The sequence below is a fragment of the Anser cygnoides genome, chromosome 2 (assembly GCF_040182565.1).
Source record: "Anser cygnoides isolate HZ-2024a breed goose chromosome 2, Taihu_goose_T2T_genome, whole genome shotgun sequence".
In the NCBI taxonomy this organism is placed as follows: Eukaryota; Metazoa; Chordata; class Aves; order Anseriformes; family Anatidae; genus Anser; species Anser cygnoides.
In genome coordinates, this window is record NC_089874.1 from 140,208,975 (window position 1) to 140,226,057 (window position 17,083).

Consider the following 17,083-nt stretch of genomic DNA (forward strand, 5'->3'; position numbering starts at 1 on the left):
TTAATCTTCAAAAAGTATGTAACTGTCTATTAGTAAAATGTCCTGCCTTAGACAGTTGCTACAACTACTTTCAGCAATACCTTTCATTCCAACTTAAGTCAATTAGAAAAGAAGCACTTGACTGCCTGTTTAAAGGTGGCATAATAATAAAAAAAATCTCAAGAGCACTTTTGAAATCCTTTACAAAGAACTTTTAAAACATAAATACTTGTGTGTGAAAAATATACTGGCTTTACAAAATAAGGCAAAGCTACCAGTATACAAAAACAGTGTAAGCTATCACTGTGCTGTTTAAACAAACAAATGTTATTTTACTACATTTCAGGTTTCAAGTATCCCATGCGGGCTTCTTTCTGCCATACTATGAGATGAACAGCCTTTATAAGTAAAGTTGCAAGCTGAAAGAATGGGACATGCTGTTAGCTTCCATCAATGTCCCACTGCAGAAGACTAAAGCTGCAGTCACTGTAAAGCTTCTCAACCATGTCAGCTCCTGGGGTCTGACATCTAAAATTCCGCAGGAACCCTGGACGCTGTGAGACCAGGTCTCTGAAATATAAAAATAAAGACATGACATGCATTCAGGATCAAATTTCTGAGAGCTCATTTTTAAGTGCATGGATAAATTAAGATTTGGAGTCCCGGCAGTATTTTACATAAAGCTCACCAATTAATTCAACATATTAAGCCAGCTGTGGGAGTTGAGATCTTAGGAAATAAGGCACTTGGAAAGCATCTACGTTGTTACACTACCTTGGCTAGTGTATTTCGAAATTACACCGATTTTTCAATGGCATTTTTAAAAACCTTCTCTGCGAAAGAGAAGGCCTCTGAAGGTCCATGAAACGGGCCTCTGAAGCGGGACAGGAGGCAACATCTCCCTGTCTGTCCCAGGAACCCGTGGTTTGCCTCATGGCCAGCTTTGGCCGCTCCCTGTACCTGTAGCTGGCACGCCACAGGTACGTGCCGGTTCACACGTTCGGCGTGGGGCGTGCGAGGCTCAGGACCAGAGGTGCTCCCGCTGGGGTGGCGGCACAATTCCAGGCGTTGCACAAGCACCGGGGCCCTGGGGCTTTATGTGGTTTGGGGAGGTGCAGGAAGGCTTTCCCTGTACCGAGCCCTACAGAACAAAATCCCCGCTGACATCTGTAGGCCGAGAAGAACCGGGGATGGCTTTGGTGTTGGTAAGAGCTGGGACAAACCATTAATTAACACGCCCACTCCTCTACGGGGCGACTACAAAGCAACACGAAGGTGATTTAACACTGGTGGAAACGCACCCTGCCTGCTCACGGAGGGGTCGCTGCCCCTCTCCCTGCCTCCTTCCCTCAGCACCCCGACGCCCGAGCCCCCTCGGAGCCTCCTCCCCGCCGCCACCGGGCGGCGCCCGGCCTCGCTCGGCCGCTGCCACGTCGAGGCCGCCTCCCCGGGCCGAGGAGGAGGAGGAGGAAGAAGGAGGAAGGGAGGAGGACGAGGAGGAGGGGGCGGGGATGGCGGCGGGGCGCTGACGTTGCGGGGAGGAGGAAGGAGGAGGAAGAGGAGGAGACCCGGCTGCCTCCGGGGCAGAGGCTGCCGCGTCCCGCGGAGGCTCGGCGCGGCTCCGCGTCCCCCCCCCCCCCCCCCCCGACCGCCGTCCGTAAGGCGGTGGCCGCGATGCGCTCGGCCTGAGCGCCCGCCTCGGGTCCCCTTCTTCGTGCCTGCGAGGGGCGGCGATGGCCGCGGGCAGCTGGCAGCAGGCGGCGGCCCAGCAGGCCGAGGAGACGGCGGCCCGGGTGCGGGACGCGCTGGCGGGAGGCCTGGGCCTGCTGCGAGCCGAGCTGGGCCTGGAGCTGGGCCTCGACCCGCACGGCCTGCCCACCTGGCTCGCCCTGGGGCTGCCGGCCGCGCTGGGGCTCGGGCTGCTCGGGCTGCTGCTGGCCCTGGCCTGCGGGAGCGGCCTCCGCAGGAAGGCAGCGGCCGGCCGGGCCGAGAGGAAGGGCGACGAGGCGGTGGCGGCGGCGACGGCCCTGACAGGCGGCGGGGGGCCGGGCAAGGCGGCGGGGCAGCTGGGGCTGAAGGGCGACGAGCAGAAGAAGAGGAGCAAGAAGAAGCTGCCCGAGAAAGCGGCGAGGGTGAGAGGGGAGCCGGGGGGACTCGGCCACGGAGCCCTGGGCACCGCCGGGGAACTGGGGGGGGGACGAGGTCCGAGGTAGTGGGGTTCACCCCGGTGGCGTCTGCCGGGCTCCCTCCGGGCTGCCCGGGAGCTTTGCAAAACAACATTTAGGTGAAAACGATGCTTTTTTTCCTCCTGGGGAAGGAGGAGAGAGCTCCCTGCTTTTTTAGTGGAACCGTGGGTTATGTACGCACACTGTACTGTTGCATTTTTACTATCAGTATTGTCTTTTTACTATCAATCGAAAGCTTAGTGGATTGGGAGCTGGTAGCAGAGACCTTACCGTGGTTCAGCCTCTCAAGGCAGGAGTCGCAGCCCAGGCAGGTACAGGCTGTTGGAAGCCTCGTAAAGGCTGCGATGATTCAAACTTGAGTAAGGCTTTCTGCTGCGCCTTTTCGGCAGGACACGTTAACACCAGGCTTGTGGTGAATTTGCCTCGCTAGGAACATGTCTCGGTTGTTGCAGGAAGGATCATCTCCTTTAATAAGGAAATCTGTCTCTCAGCAGCCCCTTAAAAACAGATCGTGCCTGTCTTTTATTGTAATCCTCGGTCTGTGATGTAGGAGTCTTGTGTCTTTGACAGCGTTTTCATGAGAAAATGAATTGAATGCAGAAATTATCGGCTGTCGTTTTCAAGCTTCCAGTTATCATAGTTTTGGGACTTGAAGGGATTGCTTCAATAGCTTTTATGTTGTTGGTATGTTTGCAATCCTATTTACATCCAAATGGATTATAGGAATGAAAGTGCAGCAGCTGTCCCCTGCCTTTTACAACTATGTCTTTTAATTATATAGTGCGAAATTTAACATGAATTGTTTGCCTAATGACGAGAAAAAGGAGGTGCAGAAAGGGATTGTGCCTTCGTTTGGTTCTGTGGCAATACTGAGACTTGAGAAGTTTTGTTAAAGATTTTTTAGCCTGCTCTCCATTAAAAAAATACAAAAGTCTGTATATAGCACCAAACTGTCTTTGAGCAGTGAACTCCTGAAACTCGCTGGAGCTGATTCTGCAAGTTGCAATAGGCTAATAACTAAGCACCAAGAAGAGGAAGCGCTGTGATTCAGAATTTTTCAAATGTTGCTAGGTCTCCATTTTGAAGAAGACACGTTAAAGATGCAGTGTTTTTTGCTGTCCTGAAAGGGACATCCTCTAAGGCTTAATAGATCTGTTATGCTTTCTAGAAAACAGACTAAACCTAGAAATAATCCCGATTTTTGTTATTTTATTTAAACTCCAGTATAAAAAAAAAAAAAACATAAACTCTTGCAAGTCATCATTGGAGACACTGAGAAATGCCTGAACAGAAGACAGAGTGAAGAAATAGATACAGTATTGGCAATGTTCTGCAGTGTAGGGCTTTATAAAAGCAAGCTTTGTATTAATTGTGTATAAACTTAACTAGCCGACATTTTCAGTGAATATAAATACTTGTATTGTTTCCAGCGTGGTTTACTCAGGCACAAAATAGTGAAAGTTAAGGCTATGGAAGAGCAAATAGTTTCATAGTCAAAAAGGAGTAAAAGAGTTTTTCATCTGTCAAGATATCATTCTGTATTCTTAAGATTTGAAAAGTTATTTTCGTAGAACTTTGTATCCATTATTTTAATGCAGAGATAAGATTAAAAAAACTTTGCAGGAAAGAAAATGAAAGAACTGAATCATTAACTACAGTGCAAATAAGTTTGTATCAGCAGTGAAGTTAAATAGGCCTGCCTCGTGCTAGTTTTCCAACATAAGTTCGCGGGGATCTGTATTAGCGCGTTCCAAGATTTTCTGACTTGTTTCACCATGAAAAACATTCAAAATCACATTGGAAATTTAGAGAAGCAGCAGAAAATCCTACCGAAGGCTGCGTAGTGGTTTCATCTTGTATTTTTGTACACTCGTGCTAATAATGAGGTCTGTGAAGGAAAAAGAGTAAGCCTATTATCAGTAGATTTACCAGAGGGTTTGCTATGCCGGGGTCTAGATTTCCATTACAGGCATTACAGAAAGCTTAGAGCAACTGGTCTGGAGCATTAAAAAGCACTCTCCAGATGTCTAATTAAAAGCCGTAGGGTTACTTTAATGTAGGGTTACTGAGCTCATTGTGGGGCGGGTGATGTATGCTCTCATCAGTCAGGATCAGAAATGTTCTCCACTGCTCCCTTTCCGAGGAAGAGTATTGTTGCTTTGATTCTTGTGTTTGGGTTTATTTGGTTCCTTCGTAGGTACGGTACAATTTAACTGAGATTTTTAGTACGATGTGGAGCTGAATGGCAGGGAGTTGACTGGAAGCTGTAGTAGCTGTGGTGTTCTGTTTATTGACTTGCTGTGGGTAGACTGAGATCAAATGAATGATTTAGCGTTCATTAGCACTAAGTTCAGAGAGCCAGTCCTGGCTTCCTCCAGCAGCTTGGAGCAAGGTAGCGTCATGGTATCCTCACTTCAGATTTTCTCTGTACATGTACAGTAAACCTCAAGCCCCTTTCTCTCTTTTCCTTAGCTCCTGGCAGGGGACAGAGCACTTTGTCTTCCATCTCAGAGCTCTTTCGCCCCTATTAAGATTTTTTTTTCCTTTCCTTTCCAAAAATCTCTTGATCTTTCATCTTAGTTCCTTTCCCTTGTAAATAATTCCTCTGCTTTGCTTCTACTTCTTAAACCTTCAGAAGAAAAAAGGTGAAAATGATATTACATGGTTTCTGTAAGATCTGGAAAACATCACAGAAATTTAAGAGTAATAATCTGCATTCAGCTACAGCTTATAGAAAGCCATTCATCCCATCTATTTACAGATGCAGAAAATACCAAGCTAACAATATATTTCCTATTGTTTGAAGTATATCAGAACAGTAAAGGCTGCACACTGAAGTTTAATTTTGGTACAAGCATTGGCATTCATTTGAGAAAGCTTCTTACTTGGCCTGCTTGAAAGAACTTTTCAGGCTATGCTTATTACGCTTAGAAATAGACTGCATAAAGACTTTTTCATACTTAGTTAAAAGTACTCACGTGTTGTACCTGTCAAACTGCAGCAGTAATAAGGCTGTAGGCTTGTCCAGGGCTTGCAGAGAAAATTGCTTAGTTTCTGTCTAAAGAAAAGCTTATAGAAAATAGTGGTAAATGGATTCTTTCATTGGCCAAAAAAAATTGTAAGTAGGCGTAGCTTTGTAATGTGTAACTAAGGACTTTGGCTAATATGGCCTTGTAAAACTCGAATGATAGCAATTTCATTACTGCTTTTTGCAGTGTGAAACTGAGGTATCCATAGCATTGTACTGTATTTAAAGAACAGTATTTTTGGTTTCAGCACTTAATGTCAGCAAAACCTCTATTCTACTTCTGGATTATCTTAACGCCCTCAAAAAAGAATGTATGTGGAAAAAGGGTTGTTTAAATATTGGAGTTTTAAGATCAGCAGGCGAGTTCAGGAGTGTGCTCAGAAATGAGTATTGTTATTGACAGCAGTATTTCTGCTGTCACATCTTCCCTATAGCTGTTTGGACGAAGAGGAAACAAAGACGGCATATAATAACTTGATCAATCTAAGTGAATTAGTATTATTGGTGGAAGTTTAGTATATTACTGCCAAGTTTTAAACTTTGTCTTTTTAGCTGTAGTTGCCTTTTAAAAGAAACACTTCTTAATACTCTGGAAAAGCTTTTTTTCTTTCCCGCTTCTGCTGCTATCTTTGTTATACCCAAAAATGGTCACATGAATTTTGGTTAAAAGTCTATGATTCATCTGTGGGTAGAAATAAAATGTGGAAAGCTTCCACCAAAAAGGCAAATATTGCAAATATTCAGGGAGAAATGTATGACGGTTCAGGCTTTTAAACTTATTTCTAATGGTCATGGTCTACACGATCAGATGATCAGACAGTGTTTTTAGCAGTCGTGGATGAATTTTTCTGGAGGGTTCTTAACGGATATGAATTAGCTTAGTGCTTAGGAGAAATGGCTGAAGGTTTTTCAAATTCAATATATTAAACATTTTATATTGAAATTTTGAGAGAGATAAAGACAGTGGTATTCAAAGTTAAGGTATATATGTTATACCGAAGAAGCAAAGCAATGTACAGAATTAAAAGAAGTTAGCTGGCTGTAAACATTTCTGACACTAGTCCAAGAGCAATACTGCAGCAAATCTGTTACCTAGGCATACCACTAAATAACTTAGAGTTTCTTTCTCCACCTTACGATCTTAAACATCATGGATTTTAAAAAGACATTGTACCACTAGCAACATAGCTGTACGGCATCTGGAAAAATAGGTTTGAGAACTGATTTTGGCAGTGGGTTACTGTCAAGATTGAACATCAGATCTTTGGTATCCCTGTGGAGTCTTGCACTGTGAGCTTTGTGGAGAGGAACTGCTGGACAGACTTTGGAGAGACAGATCTATAAAATGATTTTTCAGAACGCCAAGGGAAGAAGTGTAGTGTGCTAGATATAAAAGGTCTAATTTAAAGCCAGCTGTTGCAGGAGGAGAGGGGTTAGGTGATCTGATCTTTCAATTTCTATTAATAGTTACAAATAACAAGTTGGCATGCTAGCTAACTACAGTAAGCAATACTATGATACGCACTGGTGCCAGGGGTGCTCTGTAAGCATAATACAAAATGGCAAGAAATAATTCCCTTCCCAGTTAAGCTGAAGAGCAGATCTGGTATTTAAAGGAGTAGGTCACACTAACTTTGTAATGTAGCCTTTTACAATCAGGTTGGTTTAATGCGAACTTAAGGTAGCTCATGTGTTTTAATAAACAGAATAACTAAGAACAATGTATGGAGTGGTTTAAACTCTATTTAAATAGATGTCTTGCGCAGGAAATACATTTGACCCAGACATTAAAACAAATATGAAGTACAGTGGTTACTTATGCTTAACACCCTAAATTAGAGTGAAAATTAAATACCTGAATCATTACGAATAACAAGAAACCTGTTGTGTGGACCTAGTATCAATTAATACCTTTGGCAGTTGCATTTCTCTCGGTGAGAGTAATTGCTAACAGCAGTATAAAACTTCGGGTAGTTTAATCCTGTTCAACACATCAACTTCACTCTTCATTTTTTGGGAACGTTAAAGAAATTATTGTATTTTTGCATTGGGAATATGGAAGCTGAGGCATATGCCTCTGCTGTCAAAGTGACGATAAGACTTAGGACTGTCCAGATTTTTAACTTCGTTATTATAGAAACTTTTGGAAAGTAATACATGCTAATTTCCTTCCTTTAATTACTGTGGAAGGGAAAATAGTTGGCTGATGCGATGACTACACTCGAGTCTGACCATCTGAAAAGAACAACAGGATGTTCTTTGTTCATGCTGCATGTTTAACTTCTAATTTCTGTTCTACTATGGAAGTTTAACTTGACAAGTAAGTGAGCTGTGAGGGTTACGCACAGGTACTTGGGGAATAAAGTGAAGAAATTTATTCAAGCTCGGAATGATTTGAAAAATTCAAGCTGTTACAAAGTGCTAAATGTGTTCATTTAATTAGATAACTTACGGCGTGTACAGATGTAGGTGGTCTCAAAGCTGGTAACTTACAGAAGTTTCTTTCAGTAAGTAATTCCTATATTGAATAAGATTGAGATGAAATGAGGAGAATTCTATTTTCTTTCCATTCTCATTCATACACGTGGTAAATACAGAACTGCAGTGGATATTCTGAGTGCTTATCCAAAATTCTGTGGGTTTTACTCAATCTTGCAGGCATTTTTCAGTCAAGTAGTTGCATTTCAGTAATCGTGTAGGCTAAGCTTTTCTTCATCTGCTTTCTCCAGTTTTTTTATTATTTATACTTACTTTTTACGCAGCCTAATGGACGGTCTTTCCTTGATGTATCTGAGGATGAAATAATACAGCCTGTCTGTAAAGAAAATACAAAGCAACCTTTGGATGCAGAAAAGAAGAATGAAAAGGTCAGTTATGTACTTGAAATGAAAATGTTGAAGTTTAATGCATGCTACTTCAATATCTAATAACTGTATTTGTGGTAGGAAATCCAGTTATTTATCTGAGTGGGAGGGGGGGGCGTGTTTTTTAATATGGAGAGTATTAATCTAATGCTCTGTTGGAAAGAGCTAATGTATTTTCTCAGCTTCTGAGATCACGCCTTACCACGGAGTGTTTGCATCAAGCAAAACAAACCCCCATGCTAAACCCTGATGCCATTGTTCACAATTTGAAGATGTTAAACCTACAGAAATTAAGTTTGTGTTTAATCTTTGTGGACTTCTGTGGAGATGCAGCATAATGATAGTATTGTTAAGTGGCTTGTAAATGGCCCAACAATCGAGGGACTACTATTGAAAGGATTAAGAGCATGTGCATGCTTATTTCTTTTGTCAGGTGTATCCATTAGTGATTAGAGATCTTATATTCTGATGACAAACACAGGCTTTGAAGTCTGGTGTGAGCTTTCTTATTGTGCAAATCGAACAGCTGCATTAGAACATCTTTTTAAAGCTTGATCTGAAGCTTTATGTACTAGGTAGCCATACTAAAGACATGTTATTTTTTTAAGGACTGATCCCTTCTAGCTTTGCCATAAATGCTGTCCCTTCTAGGCAACGTAGATATATTTATGATAGGCCCCTGATCAAAACTTTATTTTGGTTCTTTTGCTAACGTTGTGCATGAAACTTCCTCACTGGCGTGGATTTCTGAAAATATTTAATGTATTTCCTGGCTTATGCCAGGAAGACTAGCTACCAGTTTTGTTCTGATCTGGTAAATGTTGTTGCATTTTTAATTTTTTTTACTATTAGGAATGATAAAAATTCACTCTGTTAAAAACCTTTAAATATGTATATACGTATATTTTGACAAAGTAAATTGACTTAAATCATTTGGTATATTTGAGGGTTAATTAATAGAATTTCCTTCACAAGATGCTTTTGCTCTAACTATACTGAAGAGTATTGGAGAAAGAAAACAGTATTTCATTATTGTAATTTGTTTAGCTCACTCAAGCTCTAATTAACTTAGTTGACTACCCTTTTTTTTTTTGCAGTTAGTATGTTGGTGAAAAGAAAACTATAAAAAGTTAATTGTATCATGTCAGTTGGCTATAGTACTCTGAAAGCTTTCATTATTGACAAATAGACTTTTCTGTAAAATGGCTTCACCTTAAAATTTCATGCTGCATCTTTCTCTTCTCCATGAGTCACATATCAGACTGTTCTTTCCAAGAACAGAACAAAATGTGATCCTGAAGGAATAACCATGTTTTTATTCTTAACTTTCACTTTATCTTAAGCATGTTTCCAGGCAGGTAAGGTGTTTCAATACTCAACCTGAGCTTTACCTTAAAACCGAATTTTGAAATGTTAAATGAAAGCTGCAGGAAGTTGGTACCACCACATAGATTTTTGACGCTCGTTCAACAGATTATGTTTTCATATCATTTTAGGGAAGCATGTTTGCCTCTGGAGTTGATTGTTACCCTTCAATTAAAAACAGCCCCAAGTACTTGCTTTAAGCTACGGGTAACTTTGCAGACACCTAATCATTTGGTTAAGCCTCTCGGGGCAACTGTTGTGTTTGTAACGTTATAAGCCTGCTAAGAAGAACGTTAGGGGTCCTGTGTAGGTGTTCGTTCTTTGTATGGCTTGAGGTGGGCGGTAGGAGGCGATGGGTAGGATTTAAGTAGTGCATGCATGTATACAGATATATAAATACATATAATCTGTCACCTGAAGGGTATGATTTTTTTTGTTGTGTTTAAATATTTGCTTTTGATGAAAAATAGAATTCCGTTTGAGTTACTGTATTTTTTAACTGCTTCAACCTTGTGAATTTCATGCATGTTTTTTCAGGGTAATCATTTAGGTTTTGTCCTCTTGTTCTGCTTTATGTGGAAAGGAAGCTTTGGGCAATGTCTAGATTGTGGCTGATTCATATAGTTGTTCATTCTCTTGACACAGAACAGTTTCTTCCCTTTTTTCAATTTTAGTGACTTGCGCAGTACAGGGTTTTTAGTCATTTAGTATATGGGACTGTATTTATAAAAAAAAAAAAATCTGTGGATGACACTGTAGAATCTTAAAACTTTAGTGCCAGTTCTTTTTAAAATCACACAAAACTGCCTTGTCTTGAATACTAGAAGTAAACAGACTATTAAGGACAAAGAAGAAAGGCTTATTTCTCTATAGTTTGTTCTTGCATGGGGGACCATGTATCTTACAGACATAAATTTTGGCAAGCCTGCCAAGTTCCTCCTGTGCTCCTTGGCTGGTGGCAGACCCAACACTGGCAGCTTTCTATGTTGCAGAAGCTGACACTTTGAATGAATAGGGCTTCTGCGAAATGATTGGCTAGGTTGCTTGAGACCCTTTAACATCTTTAACCTTTAGCAGTCAGTTTGTTACCAGGAGAATGATGGTTACAGAACTTGGTTCACCATTTGGCAGGTAGTGAATAAGCTAGATACCTAATTATAGTTCCAGCTTTTTAGATTAAGTTCTAGTAACTCAGGTTAGGAAAGCAAATACATTTTCAATATTCGAATTCTCAGTCTTTCGTACTAACAAGGACTGTTTTTAAAATCTTACTTTCAAAGCTCGTAAGCTTTGATGTTTTTATCTGAAATGTAGTGTTTGGTGTCAGTATATCTGTAAAAGTGATTTTCTTAAGAAACTGCAGTTATAACTTGGAGAAGCAGTCATCTTAAACTGCTATCTGAAAGACTTGTGAAGTCTTCTGACATGTTCTCTTCATGTCAAAGACCAGATGAGTTGTGATGGCTTTGTGGATGTGAGATTCTAAGACCTCAGCTTTCTTTCTCAGTGTAGCTGAGACTGGAGGATGAAGATACACGATCACTAACCTCTCCTTTGCTTAAGAAGTACTTACGCTACAGAGCACAGAAGCAAATCACAATCATCTTTCATGTTGTCTGCTGTCATGTTTAATCCTTGGAAGGTTCTCTGAGAAATGATTTGGCTTGTTCGTGTTCTTAGAACCAATTCTTCTCAGGTAGCTTTTGAAACAGGCCCTTTTATTTTAGAGACTGTTCAGCAGTTACATAGCCAGTATGTGGGTAAATGTAGCTTACTGAACAAGTTTGTGAAATAATTCTGTTTGGATGCTTGCATATTATGGGTCCCCTAGTACAGCACGTGGTGAATTAACTGCTCTAGTCAGTTCTGTGTTACAGTTGTGTTGGCACAGCACTGCATACAAGCAGTGGCATTTTTATTAGCTCTGGTGCTGCACTAACAAGCTGTACTGCTTTCAGTACCCATGTGGAAGCTACAAGATGCTTTGGGGCCATGCAAACTCAAAGGCATGTACACTGCATACCATGGTGGACCCTTAGGATTTCTGCTACAACTGTGGTGATAACTTATTTGTTACCAGTCCTGGAGATATTGGTGTATGGTTCTTAGCCATCTAAGACTTGCAAATCATATAGTCGAAACTCAAGTAAAAAGCTGGTAATTAACTATTACCCAGTTGCTAGTCTTGCTCTAGATGTCCAGAAAGACATTCAATATACTTGAAATATCTCTGTTAGAGTATTAACATACAGAGACAGCAAATCAGTGGAAGTTGTGATTTAATGTGAGTGGATAGCCTTCTTTAAAAACTTAAATATTTTTTTCCTTCAGGTTTATCTAGTAGTTCTTACACACCTCTTCACTAGATCAAAAAGCTTTTTAGTACTGTAGTTTCTTTCAAAAAAGGCAGACAAGTCATTTTGCCTTCACTTTAGCTTATCAAAAGGTTAAACTCAAAGGCTTTTCTGCAATATACTCCCTCCAAATAGCTAAGGTCATTTTTCTGTTTTTTGATAGTATCTTTTTAACATCTTATATTACTACCTGTTGCACCAAAACTGCTTGAAGGGGTAGTCATATCTGTTCCTATTCATTTATCTCTGCCTGTATAGCCAAGAAACAATGACAGGTGGAACCATTTAAAAATAAATAAATATAAATGCATATTGCTCTAATCCCAGCTCCTGCTTTGAAGTAATTTTCCATGCTGGAATTCTTACCAACTTGTGTTTTTGTTTGTTTTGTTTCTGTTTGCTTATATTTTAAGGTATCACTCATTCTGTGTTGCTCAATGTATAACTATACAGATTTTGCCAGTGGGATCTGTCTGTCAAACAGTTCGTTTTCCTCTGTGACTGTGATGCTATCAGCATTGCTTCTTCCATCAGGATTTGTGCTCTGTAGCATAAGTAGTTCTTCACTCCATCTGCCATTTGTATACTGCACAAGGTTTTAATACCCTTTAACAGTCTTAATTTATGTTTAGGAATAAGTGTTGGTTAGTAGTCCTTTCATTTTCAAGGGACTGTCCATACAGAGGGTTGTTAAGAAAAAAATCTGTTTTAAGTTTGCTCATGTTCTTTTGTTTTTGTTTTTTAAATTCTAAATATGTAGTGAGCGATCACCAAGTAATTAATAAGGTGATGTTTTATTTTTATTCTAGTCAAAGAAAAAAAAGAAATCAAAGGGAGATGCTAAAACGGTTCAAGATACGTCACGTCTAGATGGAAAGGAAGTTGATGAAGGTACTGAGCACAAACAAAAAAATCGATTAGATGTACTATGATTTAAATGCTATTACTTGTTTGTGATTCATAAACACAGAAAACTCATTTTGTCCTACCTCCAGAATTGTATATTAGATCTGGAAATCTGATGTGTGAAACAATGTTTAATGATTTTAACTGTATTTCAGTTAAACTTACAGAAACTGAGAATAGTCATGTATAATATAATAACTAGTGTTATTCATGTTTGCTTTGGGAAGCAAAGTACTACTGCGTTGCATCCAGGAAAAAACTTACCTTCTGCCAGTTGTTCATTTTCTCCAGCTAATGTTGAAGTTGCCTGCTGGGTCTGATTTTTAAACTGAACCTTTTTTCAGACTTCAGCTTGATATGAGAAGGTAAAGCTCTTTCTTGTTTGCTCTGTAACTTAATCATGTTTTCATTTTGGGGAACATATTAGGAACCTGGGAAACTAAAATCAGTAACAGAGAAAAGCGACAGCAGCGGAAGCGAGACAAGGTGTTGACTGATGGTGGCTCAGGAGAATCAAATCCCCAAGGGTCAGAAAACACAGCTACTGTATCCATCGAACAGCTGATGCCTACACCATCACTTCCCGTTGGTCTCAGAAAAAATAAAGGTATGATAGTCAAGAGGTCTGTGAAAGAATTCTAGAAAGATGATGTCTCTTGAATGCCCAAATAGTGACTGTTTTGGAAGCATAGGGGATATATTTGGATGTGTAACTCTTGAGGATATTATTTCAAGCCACATAAAGATAATTTTCCTTGTGCAAAACTCCCCCTCTTTTTGAGCCACAGCTTTGGGAGAGCTCAGGAGAGGACATCCTGGAGTAAATGTCTGAGGCAATGTCTTCCACACCAGAGCTCTGTCAGCACCGGTATCTTATGTCAGTAGCTGCACAGTTGCATGGACGTAGGTCTCCATTCCTGCCTTTATGCTCTGTTGACTCTGCTCGTTATGTTCCCTGGAAACTTTAGACTCAACCACAGCACTCTTGCAGGCAGTACCAACTCAACTTTTTGAGTGCTTCCTTGTGGGAAGGTTATGCCTATGAGTTCTCTACACTGATTATATTCATTGCTTAAGATGTAGACTTTTTCACTGTCTGGTTTGTTAGTACATGTGCTAAAGTGGTTCATGATGGTGGGACACATCTGGCTGAAGTTCGGTAATCAATTCTAGCAGCTGAGGTTTCAATAAGGAAATAGGCTTTAGCTCCAAGGGCTGCTGCTGTTTCAGGTTGTCTCATAGATTTAAGCAGTGTGCAGGCATAGGAATTCATATTTTGCTGTAAATGAGAAGTGGTTTAGGAAGCTAAAAGAATCTAAACACACAGTTTAGCTTTCTGGCATATTTCTAATCTGTTGATATGCTCAGCTCTTTAATGAAATGATATTCTAGCTAAGCAGAAAAAAGACTGAGCCTAGCTACTGTCTGGTACCTTGTAACAACATATTGAAACTTGATTGACTCTTGTTTGCATCTTGACTGAGTGCTTTGAAATAGGATAAATTGTTTCCTGTTTTCTTTCTTTCCTACTATTTACCTACAAACAGCATCAAGGAACAGTAATTACAGCTGTCTGTATACTCTGTGGCTATCCATGACTATTGTAAACTCTCTAGGCAAAGTTCATTATGCAGCATATGTTTCACCTAATATCAGAATAAATTGAAAAGAATCAGCTGTGTCTAATGTTTTCATGGTAAGGTAAAAGTTAGAAATATCTCTAAGCATTTCAGAAATGTATAGCTACAATTAGCTGGAAAATGACAGCCTCTGTTTTAGGTTTCTGCTTGCCATTCTTGGGAAACTAGCTAGAATTGTTTGAAATCTGCAGCTACTAAGTGTATGGGCTGTAAATCACCTCTGAGTTCAATTTGTCTGTGAGAATCAATACAAAGAAAAATAGAGTATTAATTTTACTCTTAAGTTTCATGGAAATGGCTTAATTTACTTTGAGGTACTGATTAATGTTATTGGATGAGGGTTGGTTGTTTTTTTTTTAAATACCAGTAATGAATACTCTTAAAGGAATTTTACAGGTGTTGCTGTCTGCAGAAATTTACTCTAGCTCTGACTCCTCCTACCTCTTAACCAGGTGATACGCTTCTGAATGTGCAAGTCAGCAGCTCTAAACCTTCCAAAGGGGAGTCATCAATTCCACAAGGTAAAAGGCTTTCATGACTAGGATTCCTAATTAACTGGAAACGTGCTTTACAGAAGTGAAAGCACATTGTCAGTGCAGGATGTTATGTGGTTACTAATCTGGAACTCTATTATGCAGTTGGCTCTTTTTGCTATGCAAATGTTATACTTCTAAGTTGCAATTACTACTCAACAGGTTGAAAACAGTCTCTATTACATCTGTTGGGATGTATAAAATAAAAAAAAAAAAAGGATCTAGTGTCTAAAATTTTCAGGCAGACTGCTTGCTATAGAGATCATTACTTGCAGAATGCTAAAGCTTATTCTCAAGCACCAGTTAAAAATCCCTCATGCTAGCTTTTCAAATTTACTTTTTTTGTGTGTTAATAAGTCTGTTTGCTCAGAGAAAAAATAATATAGATAATTTCAAAGATAGCAGTTGATTATTGTGAAATTTGCACTCATTGCAGGTTGTGTACATGTGGGTTATTCAGTTCTTTCAATGCTCCTTTGAGGGGTTTACTGTAAAGGCATTCATTTTGAGGACATTATTTGTCATATAATTGTTAAACTATTTGGCTATTTTTAGACTATGCTTGACTGATGAATTGTAATGGCTTTTTGATAAGAGGTGGTGATACAGCAGTGCATGAAGTGAATTAGTTTGGCATAGTGATATACAGATGGTGGTTTTTTGTAGCCATCATTAGTGGCATTTCTTTAAACAAAGGTAGTCATTGCATTTAAGCAAGTCAACAAATGAGTTATTAAAAGCACCCGGGTCCAGAAAATGCATCACTGCCAGTTTTTGAGAGCTTTGATTCACATGGTAACTTTCTGGACCATAGCATAGAGAGAAGAAGCCATGTACTTCAGAGATGCATAATGATAGGGTAGGAGGCAATGATTAAGTTGCAGTAAGGGAAATTCTGTTTGGGCGTCATCAAGGAAGCTCTTTACATGGTTGCCCGGAGAGGCTTTGAACTCTCAAGTTGTGGTAATCATAAAGACCGAGTAAAATGACACAATTTTGAACTTAGCTGTGCAGAAGTTAGCAGAAGGTGGAGCTAGGTTGCTTCCAGAGATCCATTCCAACCTTAAGTTTTCTGTGATTTTCTATGAAAAGTTGCTGGAAGAGTAGTTTAATAAACAGAATAATCAAGCTTTTGCTCCAGGACTTCAGCTGTCTTCTTGCAAGATTAAAAAGGGTTGTTCTACCACCTACACTAACAGTTCCTGTGTTTGCTGTTTTTGTTGTTGCCATCCCCTAAGAGGACATGTTACCCATAGAGGACATAGATTGACGCAGTGTAGCATCTCTAGAGTTGTGAGAGAAAGGACAGTGTTTTTAGGTACAGGGATTGTTATATTACAGCTGTCTGTGTTTGGAAATAGGATTTTATCTAGGAACATGTAGGCGTATCTCAGCAAATCATTTCTTTGCCAGTGAGGCTGCCTTGAATTTGGTATGTTCATGCTGCCTGAGCAGAGTTCATTTATGAAATAAAACACATTGTCTGTAGTTTTTGTGGACATATGATTCTGACTTAATTATGTGTCACTTTTTAGCTGAGTATTTAAATGTTACACTCATAATATGTAGATACTTTATCATTTGTAAACTGGCAGCTTTTTTGTTGTTTACATTGTATAACTAAAAATAAGAGAGGGTTTGATATGCAGGGCCCTTTGAGAAAGGTGTGTCATATATAGGTCAGGTTGGGTGTGCCAGGGGATCATTAGCCTTTTTGTTTTATGGGGACATTAAAAGAAAAGAAAATTTATAATGATCTTTGTCTCAGTGTAGTACTGAGTCCTTTGAAAATGTATATTAAGCTTGCTATGACTAGTAGTTCCTCAGCAATGTAGACTGCAGATAAAGATCTGTGGTCTCTTACCATAGTGTAATGTAAAATACATTGCTTATGAATTATTTTGAGAGCTTGCCATGGTTGTTGTTTTGTTTTGTTTTTTCTCCCCCCTCTAAGTTTGGTCTCTGTAGTTAATGATAGCTATGTGCCTAGTAAATTCCATGTAGCACTTGGGAAGCATTTTCTACACATCATTTCTTCTACTTAGTGCTTAGAGGACTATTGTATGCCACCATAGTTACAAAACAGAAATTGTTCTCCATTCAATACATAGGGCTCTCCACAAGCCATTGCATCACCATAGTCTGTAAGAGAAATTGCCTTGTTTTTTAATCTAGACGCACTGATGAAACAAGATACGAGTCTTACAAAGAAAGGGACACAGGAAGAA

The 17,083-nt window shown here is 39.8% G+C and overlaps 1 protein-coding gene across 2 annotated transcripts in view; it reads left to right on the forward strand.

The window, feature by feature from the left end:
* Positions 1–1,533: 1,533 nt before the first annotated feature.
* MTDH (metadherin) overlaps positions 1,534–17,083 on the forward strand; it is a 31,909-nt gene continuing 16,359 nt past the window's right edge. The window contains exons 1-5 of one of the 2 annotated variants that reach the window (XM_048068742.2): positions 1,534–2,111; positions 7,956–8,060; positions 12,586–12,667; positions 13,110–13,289; positions 14,775–14,843. In XM_048068742.2, the coding sequence (XP_047924699.1) occupies positions 1,713–2,111; positions 7,956–8,060; positions 12,586–12,667; positions 13,110–13,289; positions 14,775–14,843 (835 nt within the window). In that variant the 5' untranslated portion in view covers positions 1,534–1,712. The remainder of the gene's footprint in view (positions 2,112–7,955; positions 8,061–12,585; positions 12,668–13,109; positions 13,290–14,774; positions 14,844–17,083) is intronic. The other variant, XM_048068741.2, reaches the window with a different exon arrangement.